The 21,566-nt window shown below is 38.1% G+C and overlaps 1 protein-coding gene across 1 annotated transcript in view; it reads left to right on the top strand.

Moving 5' to 3' along the window:
• The window catches only part of ARHGAP15 (Rho GTPase activating protein 15), a 645,891-nt gene extending 626,073 nt beyond the window's left edge, over nt 1–19,818 (top strand). Inside the window, exon 14 of the mRNA XM_003921995.3 lies at nt 16,593–19,818. Coding sequence (XP_003922044.1) covers nt 16,593–16,776 — 184 coding nt within the window. The 3' untranslated portion in view covers nt 16,777–19,818. The remainder of the gene's footprint in view (nt 1–16,592) is intronic.
• Nucleotides 19,819–21,566: the final 1,748 nt, after the last annotated feature.

The following is a 21,566-nucleotide window of genomic DNA, read 5'->3' as shown; positions in this document are numbered from 1 at the left end:
ACAATAGCCTCTGCTGGTCATGGTGGCTTCCCTGATGCAGCGTCCCAGACCCTCACCCATGAGGGATCCAAGCTCCTGTGTACCATGTCTTCTCAGACAAGAATTTCTGCCCTGTTCATGACCCATCACAACTGGGCAACAGAGAACTTGGAAGCCCTATGTGAATCGTCTGGGTGTCACCCTGTCCCCCAGTGCAACAGCAACCTTGCCTCCTCCCTATGATCACAGCTAATTACACCTGCCTAGATGGTGACTCTGCCTTGACTGCTCGTGCCTGAACCCAAGAAGCTCCTCCACATGCCCAGAAAGCAGCAGTAGCTTAGAAGATTATATATATATATATATATATATAAAATCAGTGATATTCGATATATCACTCAAATGCAATAATATAAACGGTTCTCTGTCTGCCCATTTATTTTGCTCCACAAGATGCTATGTTCTGGTGAACATCTCGTAATTCTGTGAGTCGGCCCCCATTGGCTGCCCCTCAGCCCTGCCACTTGTCATTAAAATTGCACCTACCTGGCTTTTAGCAATGAAGCCACACCACCCAGCTTCTGTTACCAGTGTCTCAGCATCCCCATTGCAATCAGTGAGCCTAGTTCTGTAATAGACTCTCCTACAGTCAACCCTCATTTACAGAGTAAAGGCCCCTATAATCACATACAACTTTTCTGTAGAATATCAATGGTGCTTAGCAACAGCCCTTCAATTTCATTGACCTTGGAGTTACTATCCACAACCTCCCACTATCATTTCTAAATTCCTCATGCATTACACCAGCTAGTCTCCTCCACAGATCTAATGTCCTAATTCACCACTAGGGAGAGTTTTCACAGTCGGACTGCCACCTTGTGCCAGGACCCGTCTGCATTCCACCTGCCACCATTGATGAACTCTTCATTGCCAGTCGGGCTGCAAGTGACCCAGTTCCAAATCCCCATCCTATTGCTGGCTTTCTGGGACCACTCATAGAACCAATAATTACGGGTTTGGTTCACTAGAAAAAGCCCCCAAAACAGAGTTTGGCATCCATGGCATTGTTAAAGGTTAATCCCTGTGGAAGAAAAAAGGTGTCAATAGGATTAGGCAGAGGAAGAAGCTGAAGTGCAGACCAAAGAAAGCTTCAGCCAGACCCACAGGAAGCTCTGGGGCACATAGAGCCTGTCAAAGTTGTCCCACAGTGGGCAGAAATGATCCAGCTTTTATACTGACTGACAGTGGGGGCCAGAGCAGTGGCTCACACCTGTAATCCCAGCACTTCAGGAGGCTGAGGCAGGAGGATCGCCAGAGGCCAGGATTCGAGACCAGCCTGGGAAATATAGTAAAACCCCATTTCTACAAAAAAAAAAAAAAAAAAAAAATTAATTAGCTGGGCATGGTGGCACACACTTGTAATCCTAGCTACTCAGGAGGTTGAAGTGGGAAGATCGCTTAACTCCAGGAATTTGAGCTTACAATGAGCTATAATTGTGTCACTGCACTCTAGCCTGAGTAACAGAGCAAGCCCTTGTCTCTAAAATAAATTAATAAATAAAATATATGTTGACAGATCAGTCAGCGTCTTTGAGCAAGGAGGCTTATAGCTATTGAGGCAAACCCTAAAGAATACAGCTGGCAGCCATCAGCTACCCTTGCAACTATGCATGAGGTTCTTCCTTGAAAGGAGATCTGAGTGGCCCATCTCTGCAACCAAAGCAACTACCATAATAATCAAATTGACAAATGTACCAATGACCCCTTAACAGCCTAGAGACTAAGAGCCTCTGTTATAAAGCTTAATATGATGCTTGATAGTGGTCCCTAAAGCATGAAGCATTTCACATAGCAATTCTGAGAACAGGTGATCACAGTTCTACGTGCCGGACGATAGAATCATGAGTTAGCCCAGCATCCGTATTTACAGGGACATATGCAGAAACTGGCACAATTCATTCTTTCACCGTAGTACAGATGATAAATTTATATGTGTAAATGCAAAATAAATTATTTTCTATCTTTAAGCAAAGTATTATATACATTTTGAAAGGGTTTATATTTCTGCAGATGCATCGAGCATTTTACCAAAAATAAAATTATACGGTCAAATTTTAGATGGCCAAAAAAAATGGCATCATTATCTTTAGCTTCAATCCAACCACAGTATAAAGCAGATAAAAATTACTCTCTATTCTAAATTCCTCTCACCAGTTTTGTTCAAATTAGGTACATGTTGGAAACTCATCGTCAGATAGTATTATGGGAAAGAAAGACACACTGAACAATTACAGGCCCTTAAATTCTCAAATAGTTGCGCCTTTTATTTTTGCCTTCACCTGCTTGTCCTCTCACTGTAGATATGAAATTTAGGTGTGCAAGAAATTATTGTGACATTAAAATTAATTTCTCTGTCAAGGCCCTATTCTTCCAAGTCACTTAAATTTGGTCAATTAAGACTGTCTTCCAGATTTTTCCTGGTGATGTTGTTAGTTCTGGAGGGCTATGTAGAGCCGAAGCATTTGGTGGAGGGGTAGAAAGGATATTTCTTAAAAGAGCATTTCAACAAATACTTATTGAGCACTTAATACCATAAGCCAAACACTAATCTTAGTCTATGGATACAGCACTAGGTGAAAACAAAGTCCTTGTGCTTAAGGCATTTATATTCTGCTGGAGAAAGATAATAAAGCAGATTAGCAGCAGAGAAAGTGTCTAGCTCTTGCCACCTCTGCAGGCTAGTCCTCATTCCCTTTTTATTGGCAATCATATTCCCCAACTTCCAATCCCAGGTCTGGATCTTTGTCACTTTTCATGGAGTACTCTGTGAAACTATCTTTGGCCACCCTGCCTGGATGTACAAGGCAGCAATTTCTACTTAACTACTCCTGGCATACTAGGTGTAGGCAGCTCTGGAATCCTGCCATACTACTAGGTCTTCCCCAACGAGAAGAATATGGGTCTGTCTGATCTCAGGATCCTCAAATCTTCTAACACCCTGCACTCCCAGGGAACCGGAGTAGGAAGAACCAGGGCCTGAGCCACTTACGTGGGACCTAATCAAAGTCTCACCTTTCCTTGACCTTCCCACCCCAAGTCCAGAAAATCTTTCTCTAGTCTGGCAACAAAGTAGTCTGGGTCTTCATCTACCTTCCAATCTACTGATCCATGTTTTGGCTGCAGCTCTGAGGCCTTTGGCACTTAGGCCTTTTGAAACTCAAAGGCATAGTCCTTTGCAACTCAGAGGCCTTGCCTTGTAAAACTTAAAAGCACTTCTGCTTTTCTGCTGTATCATCCCTGAACTGAGGCCCCCGTGCTGCTGACTGAACCTTGGGGAAAGGCCCAAGGTACAAAGGAGGATAGAGAAGATGCCTTGTCATTATATACGATCTCATCTTATCCCCAAATGACACTTTGACTTTCCCAGAATGGCCATTCTTTCATCATTAATCTGGCAGCCCAAACCACACTTGAAAGATTTTTCAAACTTCCATCCAATACAGGAATCTCAAACATCCTGCCTGAATACTTCTCCTGATGGGAAACTCATACCATTTTTTTGGTATAAATTATTTAATACCTTTGATAGGTGCTCCCAATGCTTTGCCAGTACATAGGGGTGACAAATCTACACTAAATATTAATAGTGGTAATATCTAAGTAGTAGAATTATGAGTGATTCCTATTTTATCTCTATCTACATTTTCTACATTTTCTATAGTAAATGTAAATGCATTACTGTTTTGAAGCAGTCTTTTCTATTTTTACAACACTAATTCTTCATACAAAGGTAAAATTTGTCTCTGGGCCAATTCCAGTAACTGGATTAGAAGAGGAAAGTTGACTCTTTCATGTCATGGCTTTTTGCATTCAGTCATCATGGCTTCCCTTACTATTCTCCCCCCGACCCCCCAAAACCAAACACTTTCAGTTCCTGTGCTCTTCCATTTAGGAGCCACACTGCTGGGCACATTCACCTTGGGGCTCACTAGGTTTACAGCATCCATCTTAAAGTCACTGCAGAAAAGTGTCTAAAACTGTCCAGGCATGGTGGCTCATGCCTGTATTCCTAGCACTTTGGGAGGCCGAGGCGGGCAGATCACCTGAGGTAGGGAGTTTGAGATCATCCTGGCCAACATGGTGAAACCCTGTCTCTACTAAAAATACAAAAATTAATTGGGTGTGGTGGTGAGCACCTGTAGTCCCAGCTACTCAGGAGGCTGAGGTAGGAGAATTGCTTGAACCCAGGAGGTGGAGATTGCAGTGAGCCGAGATCTTGCCATTGCACTCCAGCCTGGCCGACAGAGCAAAAGTCTGTCTCACAGAAAAAAGAAAGAAGGTGTCTAAAACTTATTTTTCCTCAGAAAGTAAAATTAAACACATACAAATTGAATAATGATATCCAAATTGTAATTGATTCTCCTTTATCTATTTTACGACCTTCTAAACAAGGAGACAATTTTTTTAAAAAACTGCTAAAGATTTTATGTAGGTGCCCTTAATGAAAAGTAAAAGTGCTCTTCTCTTCACCTATATGAAGAGGAAAAATAAAAGAGAAGTTGTGGAATACTCTGTATACTGAAAATATTCCTTTTACGTTTATCTAACATCACAAGGCAAATATTTAAGTACCATATATTCCACTAATATCTTATAATTAGGTGCATTATTCTGCTTGGCTTAATTAATGCTGATCCATGCGCAACACTCAATATTCTGTCTACAATGTTGCTAGCACATGCTAGTTTTTGAATAGCTACATTGGACAAATTTAGGTAGAAAATAATTACAGTCTTACACTTTTTTTCTTTCTAAAAGTACTCCCAACATAATATATTTTCTAGCCTCTCTCCCCTAAACACAGAGCAATGCCTTCCCAGGATGTTGATATTATCAGTGGTTACTGGTATATCAGCAGAGCCCAGGGAATAAAAATTAAGAATTCTTTTGATGCTGAGACAGTTAAATATGAATGGTTAAAACCATTTTAAAAGCATGACGAAAAACACCTCAAAAAACAATAACTGAAATAATCATTTTGCTAATAGGGCATTTCCATTTACAATGAGAAATGAATGTTTTCAGAAGTTTTTAATTCTGTGTGAATCTGGAAAAAAGGTAATACATGTTAATTTGGTTTTTCTTCCATCTGAACACCCTTCTCATATGTGCAGCTATATCCTTGGATGTCAATTAGGTGATTAAAAAAATCAAAACATGTCACCCAAGACTTCTTGCTGACTCTCACTCACTTTCCCCCCAAGTCCTCCTCAGGTCTCAGGCCTCTCCATTAGAAAGTGCCTTGATGTCAAACTCAAAATGCTTGGATCTTAGCTATTTGCAGAAAGTATATTTATATCCCAGAGTAATAAAGATCTGCATCTTAATCTATACTCTGCCACTTACTTCCTGTGTGGCTTGAATCAAATTTTCAGTCTTTCTTAGGTTCATTTTGTTCATCTGAAAAAGTTCACCTGAAATTTTTCTCTTACTACTGACCAAAAGAAAAAAAGGGGAAGAGAAATATCCCGTTATACAGTAAGCTCACAGTGATTTAAACAGCAGAGTACTGGATTAAAATACACAGAGAGGCCAAGCACAGTTGCTCATGCCTGTAATCCCAGCACTTTGGGAGGCTGAAACAGGCAGATCACTTGAGATCACAAGTTTGAGACCAGGATGGCCAATATAGTGAAATCCAAAGTCTACTAAAAATACAAAAACCTAGCCAGGCGTAGTGACACATGCCTATAATCCCAGCTACAGGGGAGGCTGAGGTAAGAGAGTTGATTCAACTTGGGAGGTGGAGGTTGCATTAACCAAGATAATGCCACTGCATTCCAGTCTGGGTGACAGAGTGAGACTCTGTCTCAAAAACTGTGTGTGTGTGTGTGTGTGTGTGTGTGTGTGTGTGTGTATATTTATACACAGATATATTTTAAAATATCTGATTGATTATATATAAATTAAAATACACACATACAAAAAAATATGTGTGTGTATATATGTGTGTATTTATATACACACTTACATACAGAGAGATAATCATCACAGAAGGGTATACTAGGGTGTGTGGCTGAGTGCAGGCAAACTGCACCAAAAAAGGCAGTATCACAAATTAATGGAGAATGGTGGTTTATTCAACAAATGTCATAGGGAAAATTAGCTGGCTTCCCAAAAATAAGTAAATTTAGATTACCATCAAATTTCATACAATAAAACATACTTACAATGAATTACATTATATGCTTTTAGAAACTATTTACAATCATCTTTAAAAACAAGAAGACTGTGGCCGGGTGTGGTGGCTCAAGCCTGTAATCCCAGCACTTTGGGAGGCCAAGGCGGGTGGATCACGAGGTCGAGAGATCGAGACCATCCTGGTCAACATGGTGAAACCCCGTCTCTACTAAAAATACAAAAAATTAGCTGGGCATGGTGGCGCGTGCCTGTAATCCCAGCTACTCAGGAGGCTGAGGCAGGAGAATTGCCTGAACTCAACAGGCGGAGGTTGCGGTGAGCCAAGATCGCGCCATTGCACTCCAGCCTGGGTAACAAGAGCGAAACTCCGTCTCGGGGGAAAAAAAAAAAAAAACAAGAAGACTGATAATAGTTATCTGATCTCTTTAAATGGATGAATTTTATAATAATAAAAACAATGATATAATCCAAAAGAAATAGTACTAGGTATGACTGCATACGAATTTAAGTAAATAAAATTTAGAAACACAAGAATTGGGAGAACGTATGTGCCACAAAAGTAATGAAAAGTTACTCTTCTTAATACAAAATAAACTTAGAAATCTACATATGCAAAGATTATATTGTAGCATTGTCTGTAATCGCAAAGAATTAGAAGAAGAAACCTAAAAGACTACCAGCAGAGAAATGGTTAAATAAATTAAGGTATTTCCATACTATGAAATGTAACAACTTTTTAAAAAGAATGAAGTATTTTTATATGTACTGACTTGGAAACATGCCCGTGATATATAGTTAAGGGGGGAAAGCAAATTATAGCACATTATGTATTTTTTATTTCATCTTTTTTAAAAAGGAAAAAAATTATATATATATATATATAATTGTGATAGATTTTATATATATATATATATATATATATGTATATAAAGATAGGTAGATGGATAGATCGATGAGTAGAAAAACATCCAGAAGGAACACCCATCTGTTAATTATAGTTATGAAGGAATTTGACTAGGAAACAGGAGGTTTTTACTACTTTTCAATAGTTCCTATTAGTACATTTTTTTCCAAAAGACTATGTATTAGTTTTGCTGTACAAAAAGAAAAATGGGTTAAACAAATAAATGTGTTTGCTCTAAATGTGAAAGAGGGCAGGAGATATTCACAGGAGTGAGACACGCATGGCTGTGTGTTTGCTTTGTTAACTTCTTCCCCATTTTCTAAATTCAAAGAAACCTAAGTTCAAAGAATGACAGACTATTTTTCATGTATGGCAGTTATTTCTAAAAAGAGTAATACCAAATTATAATACTGCTAATGGGACTAATAGGCCCTCCCATATGTTTTAAGGAAAAAAGAGCCATAACTTGATAATCTGGTGCTGGTTCTCAAGGTGTGCATCCCAACCAGAATAGCAGTACTGTTACAACTTGAGAACTTGACGGGAATGCTGGTTATCAAGCCTCTCCCCAGGCTCGCTGAATCAGAAATCTGGGGGTGGAGCCCAGCAACCTACCTTTTAATACCTTCCCAGTTACGATCATGAAGTGTGAAGTTTGAGAACCACAGGTCATGTTGTTACATTTCTATTATTTTACACTAAGGCAGGGGTCTTCAATTGCAGCATTATTGCCATTTGGGGCTAGTTAATTCTTTGTCATCAGGGCTGCCTGTGCACTACAAAATGTTTAGCAGCATCCTTTGCCTGTATCCTCTAGATACCAGTAGCAATTTCCCACCCCACCTGTTCATGATAATTAAAACTGTCTCCAGATATTGCCAAGTGCCTCATGGGTGGAGGGGTGGGGCTTGGGGGTAGGGTACAATGTTGCTCCTGAATGGGAAACACTGCCTAAAGAAATACTCCAAAATGTGGAAGAAGAGAACATGGAAAGATTTTTATTTACCTCACTTATACTAAGAAAACATAGGGCACAACTCATTCTCTTCCATATTAGGTAATGATGAAGTGATATATATTATATATATAAGACATAGAAATTATTTCTGTTAGAAGTGAAAAATACCAGATGCAGAATTATATAAAGTACATTTTCTCAAAGTTGTGTGTAGATACATTCTATAAACATTTCTATCATCTCTAAATTCTAGCAGTATCATTCTCCTGCTCAAACCCCAAGAAATGATTTCTGTCACCCTTAGAAATAAGTCTCAGATTTTTACCATGACCCCCAAGTCCCTCCACAGCATCTCCTACCTCTTTCCCCTCACTCCCTGGCCTCCAGCCAGACTGTGCTCTACATTCCTCACCACCAGGGTATTGTACCTACCATTCCATGCCCAGAACTCTCATTCTTCTGCTATGTGCACCTCGACAGACTCTGCTCAAATCCCCCTTACATAGAGAGGGCTTCTCTGAGCACTCTAATACCCATAGCACTTCTTACCACTCTGCTCATTAGCATTACCTGGGGGCTATTCAAAAATGAAGGCAGCCTGGCCTTGCCCAATATTAAATAAGAGAGTCTCTGGGAATGGATTCCAGGCCATCAGTGTTTTTTTTTTTTTTAAAGCTCCCTAGGGTCGGTGGAAGAACCATTACTTCTGTTTTTCTCAGCTTTTCTTGGAGTACTTCAGGCCCTGAAGTCATAGTATATATTGTTTAGTCAGTGTATGGTTTGTTGTCTGTTTTCCCACTAGATTATAAGCTTCATCTGGGCAGGGATGTTGTCTATTGTACTCATTGCACCATCCCTAGTATCCAGAATAGTGTCAAACACATAGTAAGTACTCAATAGATTTTTATGCATAAATGGTTACATTGAGTTACCAGTGTTTTTTAATTATACTCTTCTAACCTTTTCTAATTTTCTCATAGAATGCATTTCTTTATCATCAAAAAATTTTAAAGCTGATTTTAAAATCTGCCTTTAAATTTTGTGATATATTTGAAGCTCAGTGATTAGCACATAGAAGGTATTAATAGTAACACACAGCAACTACTGTAAATTTTTCTTTTTGGTTTTATATACTATGTCAGGAGTTTCATTCTGATATTCCATTTTATCTGTGGTTTTTATCACCTTACAGAACACATACTCTGATTAGAAATAAATTATTAATTAAAGCCTATGGGCCACTGCTTTTTTTACTTTTTAGTTCTCACATCTTATTAAATATTCTAAATATTGCTTTAGAGATACTTTAGAGTATCACTATAATGCTCAATCAATAAAAATATGAAAAAAGTGAATAATTACAAATGTTTCGATCTTCTACATTGAAATTAATGCAAAGAGGTTCAATAAATGGGAAGAATCTGGCCATGGTAGTTATCATTACTCAACTGCCATATAATGCTCCTTTGCTATAATGTACTTAAAAATTATATACACATAGTTTTAAAGCAATGGGTTTATAATTTTTTGCTTTTATTTAAAAGCAAAAATGTCAGAATACAGCAATAATTCCTATTTAGGATGAGTTATTTTGGAAAATAATATGATGTTTAGATATAAAATTGAAGACTTTTCTATTTGTTTAAGCCAATGGATATATAAACTGGCATATAAAAATGGCTGCATTATCTTGAATGACCACCTTGAAACACACTAATGTTAAATGCAAAAACGCTTGTGAATGTTCTTCTGCTTTTGCAATACTTGAGAATATTTCTGGCATACAATTACAACTTTAAAGAAGAAGGTGGAATTTCTGCTAAGTCCTCAATCTTATAAAAAGGCCAGTGTAGACAGCAGTATAGTTTCTGCAAATTGAGGGTAGGCAAGCATATGGTTAGCATGGATCCCCCCCCAAAATAGTTATAGCACATAGGAAACATAAGTTGAGCATATTGAAAATTTATTCTATTTTTAACAGCCTCTCTTTAGTTAAGTGGTCAAAGGCACAATTAACATTTCACATGCAGTGGCTGAGCTATATTTTGCAAGCCAGGTGTGACCTGATGGCAGGAATACATTTACCACCACTTTCTCCATTCCAGTAAAACTATCCTAAAGTTATGAGGGTTGGAAAATCATGGCATTCTACAGATACAGAGGAGAGCGTTTCTAATACACCTTCATAACTTCAGAATTGTCCTGCAGGCAATTATGTGGCTTCTAACAAACTTTGCAAGTCACTGTGGTAACAGCAAAGCACAAACTTGAAAGAAAGTTTGCATCCATAAATCTGTTTGGAGCTGAACTATTATTAAATGCTTTGGTCTTCTTAATTCAGCATTAATTTTTAGTTGTATAGCAAAGTTTTCTTTCAGTTTTAGTCATTTGGCTGTGATTTTATGCGACTAAGAAATTTCTTTGAATTAGCAATTCAGCTCATTTTTGGAAAAACTTACCCAGCATAAGGCTTTTTTGAGAGGATTTCTTTTCCGGGGGTCCAACATCTGTAGCACTGGATTGTAAATTGTTTCTAAAATAAACTTAAATTGATGGATCATTGTTCTTCCCATTTGGGCCTGACAAAAGGTAGCTTTTTTTTTTTATGCCATGAACTGTATATCACTTTTCAGCTTTTGCTAGAAAAATGAATTCTTATTTTAAGCTTTTATAAACTTGAAGTTTACTTAGTAGTATAGGAAATGCTTTTATCAGGAATATGTACAAAGTGCTATTTTATGAACAAATTCATAAAATCATAATTATTTTTGTCAGGCTATTTAAAACTAAGTATAAATAAATAGCCTTTCTCAAGAATTGAAATGGGGTCTTTTTTTCTATTAGTTAAGCATTCAGAGGCACTAAACTTTGAGCTCTTCATGTTGCTTAGAATCAGGTATCTTTGCTATGATTTCTTGGGAGTCAATGGTAAGTCAATATACATCAAGAAGAATTCCCAAATATTGACATAAGGTCTAAATGTTTTTGTGCCTTCTTGCCCACCGTCAGCTCAGTGTACGTTAATGTCTCAACCATGTCTTTCTCTTACCTTTCTCTTTCAGGTTAGTTCTTTTGCCCTTTGGCCTCCGTTTGTCATAAAAGTGGAGTTTCTTTCATTTCTTTGCTAAAAACAGGTTAAATGGTAGCTCAAAACTTATAATACCAGTCATGAAGTTTAAGAGCCTAATGAAACCGAAGCCCTTCCAGAGGGGTGGGACTAGCCAGAATGACCACAGTCTGACTTCTTTCTGAGTTAGCTGCTACAGAGCTATGAAGCCACGGTGGTGTAGGAGGATAAATTCCCAACATTTTGAGACTTATATAATGGTAGGTCCTTAGCAAAACACATGAGAGCAGCATTTCTTAATATACACTCTTCAGTGTTACTCAAAAAAGAGGATCTCTGTACAAAATTCAGGTAATTTAGGGAGAACACAAGTTAAAGATAGGCAAAGGTATTTTTTTTTCTGCAGGAATTTTCAGAGCCTTTATTATGCTTTTGTGCATAATTGTGAATGTCCAAGAAGAAAAGTGGCACTCAGTTTTCTCCAAAACCTTTACTTTGGAATGTCGTTTTCATGTGGCCTATCAGAGAAATGGTGTTTTACAGAACCCACTTTATTGAAAGGTATTGCCAAAACCATGATAAAAATATGTATGGTTTCTGGATCAGATTTACCTCTCCAACAATACAACAACTCAACTGAAGTTCAAGCTACTTGAAGGACAACTGACTGTTTGAGAGTTTTGCATCTAAGACAATAAATTGAATTATTTTATTCCATGCAAGGCTTTTATTTCTTCCAGCAGCCTATATTTCTTTCCTACATGTTTTACTAGTTGAAACCTTCCAAAATAATGGCATCTGCAATGCCCAGCTGCTCCCCATAGTAAGAGTGAAAATTATATCTATCAACGTGAGGTTAAGAGATATATACAATAATAATTAGATATAAAAAGAAAGAGATAATAATATTTTGCAGGAAAGTATTCTAACTATATTTTTGAAATTGTGGTTGATTCCTTCTGTGGTTCTAAATCAACCACTTACCTATTTAGGAGTCCAGCATGGTAGGGAATACATAAGTTTTCATTTGAATCATGACATTTATAACAGCATTAATACATTTTCCCAGACATCCCCAGTTTGGGGCCTTCTTTGCTGGAAATGTCTATCCATGCATAATTTAAAATTTAATATGAGAATGTATTAGTCAGTCAACATGAACTATATACTTCAGTATTTGGTAACTTCTACCCCAAATTGATCTCTACCCTCACCTTTTCTAACCTAAAAACTGAATGATTTCTTAACATATGAACTACTGTTTGGTTGATATTTAGAATATAAATTACCAATTTATATATATATGTGTGTGTGTGTGTGTGTGTGTGTGTATAAATATATATACATGTGTATGTGCGTATATGTATACAAATTTTGAAATAGCGAATAAGCAAGATAGCCTACATTGCATATAATACTATATTTTATTACTAACTTTCTTTCTTAATGACTCTTAATTTTCCTAAAAGTTACTATAAGTAACTTGATTTTCCTACTTCAGGGAAAAAATTTCAACCTGCTGAAAAAACTTAACCTGCAATAATGCAAATATAACAGGAATACAAAACTGTGTTATTTTTAAAATTTTACTTCAATGAGATTATTTAAAACATTCATAAGTTAAAGTTATATTAAAAGCAAATGGAAAATGTGCAGGGAAATGGATACAAAAGGATTCAGGTTTGAGGCAGAATTAATATTTTATATTTACACAGGCATAAAAGCACAAAATGAACATTTTTCCACAGCAAATTTAGGTAACATGCATTTGGAGAAATTCATTACAGGAGTCCCCCACAATGGCCCAGTGGCCAACATAGAGAAGTCTTCTCCCAGGGGGCACTCAGACATGCAGACACATGCTTCCCCCAGGGAGGCACTTAGACACACAGCTCTAGCCTCCAAATCTTCCTTCTATAACTGTGTCTTCATCTCTTTCCCCCTTCAGACTTCCTTGGTTCCCTCCCCTACATTTAGCCGTACTCTGGTTTCTGAGACCAGGTCTTTTGCTGAGCTGGAAAAATATAAAGAATACTGCATAAATAGTAAATAATCTAGCCCCATTTCAGTTTTCTTGCTCTCCAAGGCCTGAGTCCTTCTCAGAGCTGAGTTACTCCTCCACCCACCTAAGCTCCTTCAAAGCTATAGACTCCTTCGAGATTCCACTCCCATAACCTCAGACTGTCCCTCCACTAATAAGCTCTTGGACCGCCATTGTTAGCCTTGCCTTTGTGGATCTGACTCAGTTTTGGTTCCCAGATACCTTAATCTCACTGTCTCTGTGCCAACTAAAATTATAGCCATAATTAAATAGGTAACTGTATCTTCAATCCTCTGTCTTTACATCATCCTTTTGCCCTTTCAGATTTCCTAGACTCCAAGTCTTAATAATCTTCTACCACCCTCCTGGCCAAGATACCCACTTTGTACCTTCAATGCAGTCTTGTTTTTGCTCCTACCTTCTCCATGGCCCATGACCTCTAAGCCCTGTTCTCTGCTAGGAAAATCTTGTCAATTTAGACACTTGCCAGCAATATGTAAAGTTATTAAAACAACTTTCACCTAATAAGTACTCAACTGATTATTTACATTATCTATCTCCATATTTGCCTCTAAAATGTGTGTGTGTGAGGAATGAAGGAGTTAATCCTAAAAAGGTATTAATTTCAAACCAAAAGGGAAAAACCTGCATTTCCTGTATTGACTTACTAATGGCTTTCACAATATGCGTGTCTGGGAGAGACTCGGGACAAATCTTAAACTGAGTTTGATGGGCATGTTAAAGAGAAGCAAAGGTCCATTCCACTTGCCCTCTACAGATAGGAGGAAGCTTAATTCACTCAATAGGATTTTGGCAAATGAAATAGCAAAGTGGCACAGCTCCTTATATTCCAAAGGAAACTTTCAATTTGAAGTCTCAGATAATTCACTGATGCTCTGAAAACATAGGAATCCCTTCCAGAAATGTGCCCATGCCAACAGTGCTCACATGTACAAACGCCCTCTTCTTAAAGCAGAAGAAAAGGGAATATGAGAAGCAGTGTATACTGAATATTCAGTCTAAATTTGAGTCATTTTGCCCACAAGAAATCTACTAATCTAATAAGCTAATCTACCGAGTCATTTTGTCCACTAGAAATTACAATTCTAAGAGAGAAAAATGAAAATTCAGACCTTCTTACAATGGACCATATAGTCACGTGGAAGGTGGCAGAGTGAAAAGCAGGCCCAGTTACTAGGTCCAGGAGGTGTTACAGACACTGGCAGTGACGCTTCCACAGGTAGCAGACCCAGACTGTCTGGGCTTGAACCCCAGCTCTGTGTGACACTGGCTCTTACACCACTCTATGCCTCTGTCTTCTCACTTGTTGAATGAGCTTAATAGTAGAAGCTACTTCATGGGATTGTTATGATGATGAAATGAGACAATAAAATTGCTTAGAACAACAGTTATTATCGGTCAGGTCAAATATGCTTTTCGAACCACAGTACATGCCATGAGTTTGCTTGGTGGTGGGCAGGTACAGCCAGTAGGCACGTGGCTTTGGCCCTGCTCAATCTCTTTCAAGAGATGGACAGCATGGCCTCTTGGTCACAAAAGTGGTTCTTCAGAGATTCAGGTTTGTGAAGGGGAAAAAAATGCAGCAGTCCCCGTAATCTGTGGTTTCACTTTCCATGGTTTCAATTATCCAAAGTCAACCACAGTCTGAAAGTATGAAATGGAAAATTCCAGAAATATACAATTAATAGGTGGCACAGCATTCTGAAGCACATGATGAGTTCCCCCACCTGGGTCATAACTCCTCCCTTTGTCTGGAGTCTTCAAGCTATCTGTACTCAGCGCCGTTAGTCAGAGTCGCCCTCCCAGTTAGCAGATCCACTGTTGTGGCATCAAAGGGCTTATGTTCGAGGATTCCTCATGTTACTTCACAATGGCCCCCAAAGCGCAAGAGCAGTGATGCTGGCAATAGAGATTGCCAAAGAGAAGTCATAACATGCTTCCTTTCAGTGAAAGGGTGGAAGGTCTCGACTTAATAAGGAAAGAATAAAAATTGTATGATGAGGTTGCTATAATTGTAAGACTAAATCTTACAGCTGTGAAATTGTCAAGGAGGAAAAATAAATTTGTGCTAGTTTTGCTGTTTTACCTCAGGCTGCAAAAGTTACGGCCACAGTGCATGATGAGTGCTGAGTTAAGATGGAGAAGGCATTACATCTGTGGATGGAACAGAAACATGTTCTAATTGATGGCAATCTGGTTCAGTCCTATCCAAGGTCTCAGGCATCCTTGAGGGGTGGGAGGGGGGATCCTGAAACATACTCCCTAAAGAGATGGGGGGACTACTATAATGCCAATCTTTCTGCCTCCTGTGATTCAGAGATACGTAGGCCCACTTAGGCCAAACAGAGAGGCCTGCTAAAGTCTAACCAACACAACAGTGTTCCACACGAAGCTCTGAAGCCAGAGATCCCACTGTCTTGTAAAAAAAAAAGTGTTCCTTTGCCTTGCTTTATTGTCTACACTCTTATTTCCCTTGGGTTGGGATGTCTGGTAGAACAAAGAGTTTGATATTTCTTAGCACCCTGTTCTTCCATATGCTGTCCTTATTTCCTTATCACTTAAACCCCACTCTTCTGAATTTTAATATAAAATCAAGTAGGCTTTAGCCATCAGAACCGTATTACTTTTTTAATTATCAGTTTCTGGGATAGGGCTTTATTTTCTTTTTTAGGAGTCCTGTGTTGGAACAGGCAAGTCATTACCATTAATAAAACCCAATCCTAGTGTTTCATTGGTATTCCAGCTCTCCATAGGGTCCTCACAGAAGCAAATACATATTTGATTCCAGTGGGGCTCTTTTCCTGTGCAAATGCTACAGGATTCTGCATTTTATTGCAGTATAAACTAAACTGGCTGTCCAAATGAATGGAGACACTTAGAATTTTGCCATATACCAAACTGTCTCAGAACCTATCTCCTCCACAAAACATATTCCAATCAGCATTTGCCAAGAATCCTTTACTCAATGCTAATCATGAACAACTTAGTTTTTTTCAACCCTCATGTCTACCTTCAGCTATTAATTATGCAGATATTGTTCTGGGCATTTTGTTTGGATTCTTACGTATTTTTGCGTGCCTCTCACCTGTCTCCTCAATTGTCGCCAAGCATTTCAAAGGCTGAATCATGTTAACTTCATAGTCATTTTTGCTGTTTAACATATTTACTCAATCATTTCACAAATATTTGTTGAGTACTCACAATACCTGGGTATTGTGGTGGTAAAAAGTTGGACAAGGCAATGTATCCTTTCACCAAAACTAATACGTTCTAATTCCATACAGTAAAGTATGTAGGATAAAAAATTAAATAGTGTTTTAATATAGTTATTTTTTTCTGAACGAGAAACCTTTTTTAATCACTCCAAAGTACAATTTCACTTCAAACTCCAGTGGAATTTTTTTTCTCTCTCTCTCCACAGGATAGTGGCCAAAGCCTCCAAGAATCTCATGTCGACACAAAGCTTAGGGATTGTATTTGGACCCACCCTTCTGCGAGCTGAAAATGAAACAGGAAACATGGCGATCCACATGGTCTACCAGAACCAGATAGCTGAGCTCATGCTGAGCGAGTACAGTAAGATCTTCAGCTCAGAGGAAGACTGACAGACAAGCTACTGAATACATTCACATCTGTCTTGATGCCTAATATTTTTACATTTCTGTAAACATATTTCTGAAATATTTTTTGCCTTTCAAGCGACAGATGCCTCATTTTGTGAAAGCTTAATGATGATCTTGTGTTTAAGTTCCAAACATTTGAATAAAATAATTGACAATATTTGTGTATATGTGTTCTACATTAACCCCTTCAGTGTTATGCCTTCTAGCACTTCTGGGAGCACATTATGCATAACTCATGCTATTAAATAACATGCAAAGAATAGCACAGATTCAAAAATTGCCTTAATGCTGCTCCAGGGCATTGGGTGTGTGGTTGTGTACGTGGAGATGTGAGTGAATGTGGTTGAGAGTAGGGGTGCATGTGCACACATGTGCCTCCCCAATATCCGTGCTGCCTTAGGCATGACTCCATACTCTTACTTGGACACAGAACACAAAGAGGTAGGAGGGCAGACGCTAATAATTTGTAAATAGAATGATGGAGATCAGGTTCACAACCAAAACAGATATATTTCATCTTTCCAGAACATTTTTATATATAAATATAGTCCATTTATTTGCAGTGCTATGCAGTGAAATTTGTAAATATAACATGTTGAATGGCAATTTTTCTCAAGAAAAGTGACAGTTCAAAGCATTTGCCATTGAATTCTTTTATAAATACTATTTGTAGTCCCATAAACATACTATCTTATAAATTAGAAGCAAAATTAGTGCCCTGCAATTTTGATCTTTATATTACACAGGAATTGCATGACTGCTCATTTTTAATGTTACCATCCATTTTGAATCTTCATCAAACTGTATATCTTCCTTTTCCCTGGCTATGTCATTTTATGTAGAATTTTTATTATGCTTCTGAGGATGCTTTATTGTTGAATTACATTAAATCCATCTAGAAAGAACTTTTTTTAAAGGCTTTTTTTTTCATATGCCCTAAGGATTACTTGACTAGACTTAGATTGCTTTATCCATCTGATGGTTACTTTCAGTTGTCATGGATAAACAAAAGGGTAACTGTCTAGAATATATCAAACATTGTTTTATTTTGCAAAGTATGTTCTAGTTGAACACATCTCATACCGGTTTTATGAAAGTATTCTGCTGATAAAAATGTAGACTTATGTTTGACAGCTTTTTAATCAAATTCGAATGGAATAAATAAAACTAATCCAGTGTGATAAAGAGTAAGTCTAGTTATCGATTTGTTCATAAAATGAAAAATAAAGCATGTAAATAAAACGCATGAAGCACAGATCCAGAGCAAATACTTAGAGCAATAATGAGCTCCGCAGCATAGGCTGTCTGTCTAGATAGAGTATTCAGGAGAGGGGGAGAGTCTGGTCAACAGCCAGCCAGATGTGCAGGCAGCTCCAGCATCCATGGAGCTGCCTGAGGAAGCAGAAGACTCCCTTGCCCCTCTTGAATGTCTTCATTTTAGCAATGGCGCCAGTAAGTGGGCTTGTGGCCAAGAACAGAGAAGCCACCACAATACATGCTGAAATGCAGTTTCATCTGAAAAAAGTCACACGAATCAGAACCCCATGATCTGAAGTCACCAGTAACAGCGGGCCGGCAGACTTGCCAGCTTTAATCGATTCTTAAATGTAAAATTATAATTATGCCTTTCAGGAAAACATGGAGATATGAAACAAGAGTTTCTGGCATTCTATTTCAAGTCCTTCTCATTTCCATGCCATTCCATACTCTCAATTAGGTCTTTCCCAAGCCTTTGATTCCTTTTTGAAGGGTTGGGGGAGAGTAGATTTAGTCATTCTAGCATTAAAATCTTATCCCTTCACACGTGTCCATCTTTAAAGTTATTCTGGAAGCATCAGCCAGAGAGAAGTGGCACTGAAAGCCAAAGAGAAGTGGCACTACCTGCTTTGGGCAGGGACTCTCAGCCCCTTGTCTCTGCTGCTTTCCAGATTTATAATCTTCAAAAGCACCAGCTTCTTGATTTTCAATCTGATGGGATTTAGCCTGATTCAAACCCCAGCTGTGTCCTGTCCCTGCCTGCTAAGGACATTTAATTAGAGAATGTTTCCTCTCCGGGAAAAGGCCATTCCAAGGTGCTGAGCCAAAGTGCCCATCACAGGATCTGACTTAACACACTAAAGGAATAAAAAGGGTTACACCAAAAAGTTATTAGATTCTGTAACATCTCAAATACAGCAACGGTAGACATATCAAGTCTTCCATGTTTAAAAGCTGAGATTATAAGTATACTAGGTTGACTAAGAGGATACATTTCATAAAACTGGTCAATATTCTCCAGCAAGAAGTCATGAAAAGCCAGTGAGCATTTCTTTATAACCTAGTTTGAACTATGCAAAATTCTAGGCACTGCTGACACAAGTACAAAATAAGACAAATATTTCTACCCTCTGTAGTTTCAGCCCAGTGAGGGAGACTATCCCTAATTATTAATTACAGTTCAATACAAGATAAAGTACCTTAGCCATCTTGGTAAGCATGTAGACCCAGGATTCAGTACCTATACATAAAAGATGCTCAAAACGTATTGTTGAATGAACGGGCAAACTGAACAGAAGCTATTCGGGAGATATTAACAATGCTCAGTGGTTCACAGAAGACCAAAAAACTCAGTTATAGACAGTAACTGTCCTCTGACTCTGTTACAGCATCAGATGAGGCTTCATTGGGAAGGTAACCTTTTCAATCTAATCTTGACTAATGAAGACTTACCAAATAAAAATGCTGAAGATGTACCAGGAAGCAGAAATGGCATGAACAGAGTCATGAAAGACCTGACATCTTCAAGGAAAAGTGAGAAGCTCATTGAATAAAGCGTGAAGTGCCTAGCAATTTCGGAATATAAAGCTACAGAAAGATGTTGGAATCAGATATAGACCACAATAAAATACTCAGATTTAATCCTGCAGGCCAAAGGGATTCCATTGAGGCTGTAAAGTCAGAAAGCTATAGAAAAACTTTGTTTCTTAGAGAATCTCTAAATTCACCAATGGGCAGGGGAAAAATTAGTTTGAGGAGAGCAGCATTTTCTCATGTACGTGTTTATGTGTGAGTCTATATGTGTTCGTAAAATTTGTAACACTTTCTAAGAATAAAATTATAATTTTATATTCTTTGGGTAAGTTCTAATTATGACGATGAAACATTTTAAGAAATTATAACCTAGTCTGTAGAATGGAAACATAAGCCCCTAGAAAATCAAGCTAGTTACTATGTCCCATTTCAGCATGCTTTTACCTACCCAGGACATGGGAGGTTTCCTTCCCCTCTTTCTTATTGACACAAAAAACTTCTTGGAGATGGTATATATTTCATCTTATATGTTGACAGTCTGACTTTCTTAGCAATGTGCCATACGACAGGATCACCGTGCCACAGCTAATAATTGAAAGCCATATGATGGTTCTCCCTATCCAATTAGAAAACAAAAGATCCAATTAAGAAAAATTTTAAAAGCTGTTAAAAGGAAGCAATCACTTGCTAATGGTGCTGTCCTTACAGTTTAACACAGCTAGAATTTGACCTGTACTTCTCTTTTCCACATTTATTTTTGTGAATTATAAGTTAATCACTCTGTCAATTCCTAATTAAAAGGCCCGGCAAAGATTTTCATCCAAAAAGGACTGTTGCTAAGGGTTCTGGGTCAAATTGCTCTGTTGTCAAAAATGAAAAATAAAACCAAAACATCAACTTTCTCCTGGGAAACTTACATCTTAATACCAAAAAATGAAGACTTTCTTGGAATATAATAATCACATTTTTTATCTTTAACACTGTTTGATCTTATCTTTAGGACATAGATGGCTTTTCTTTCTTTCTTTCTTTCTTTCAACCAAGGTTTGCAAACTCAGATGCCTGAAGGGCTGGGCAGTCATAGAAACGAGTCGAGAGGAGCAGAGAGCAGGCGTACGAAGCGGTAGCAGCTGTGGAAAAGTCAAGCTCAACGCCTGGCCAAAAGGGTCGGTTTCTACTCAGCTGGAGCTGATGCTGCTTATGTGGGAACGTGGGCACAATGTTGCCAGACCTTCAGCTCTTTCATGAAAAGCCAGAAATGCAGGATCTTAAGTGAAATCTGATTTTTAAGGGCACCAAATAAAACAGCTCAGCGGACTCAGCCCAAGGACCTCAAAGTCACAAAACTTGCTCCCCAGAAAGTGGTATCACATGGAACACATTGTGGGGATGAGTGAATGAGCCAGAGCAACGTGAAAGGGCAGAAAACATGCACACTTTGCACTTAGGAGAACTTACTGTGTCGACCCTGAGCAAATTATTTATTCTAACTGGGTCTCTGTTTTCTACTTGTCTTATTTTGTCTTTCAGGGCTATATAATGGAATTACATAGAGTAAACAATGTGAAGGAAATTAAAACAGGTAATACCTCATGAAATTTCAAGTTATCCCTAAAAGATATGGATGATGATTTCCAGTTTATTAACTAATAATAACTTTATGTTCTGAAAACAATGAGAAGGAAGGTTGAAACCAACCCCCCCTCAAAAAAAAATCTTGAATAGCATATTAAGATGTGTTATCCTAAGTCTCTAGTCAATTTTGAGACCCTGAAGGTCTTTTTTTTTTTTTTTTTTTTAGCAGGGAAGTAACTTTATCAAAGCCGTAAAGATTCTCATGGCAACATTATGGAGTGGAATTTGAAGCAGGAAGAAATTATAGGCACCATCGCCAAACAGAAGATTATTGTTACAGGACTGTTAATGCAAGTCTAAATTCAGAGAGCAGCAGCAGATAGAGAAACTGATACTATGGTGCATCA

This window comes from Saimiri boliviensis, chromosome 5 (genome assembly GCF_048565385.1).
Source record: "Saimiri boliviensis isolate mSaiBol1 chromosome 5, mSaiBol1.pri, whole genome shotgun sequence".
Classification (NCBI taxonomy): domain Eukaryota; kingdom Metazoa; phylum Chordata; class Mammalia; order Primates; family Cebidae; genus Saimiri; species Saimiri boliviensis.
Note: the sequence above shows the minus strand (reverse complement) of the source record. Positions and strands in the feature narration are given on the sequence as shown.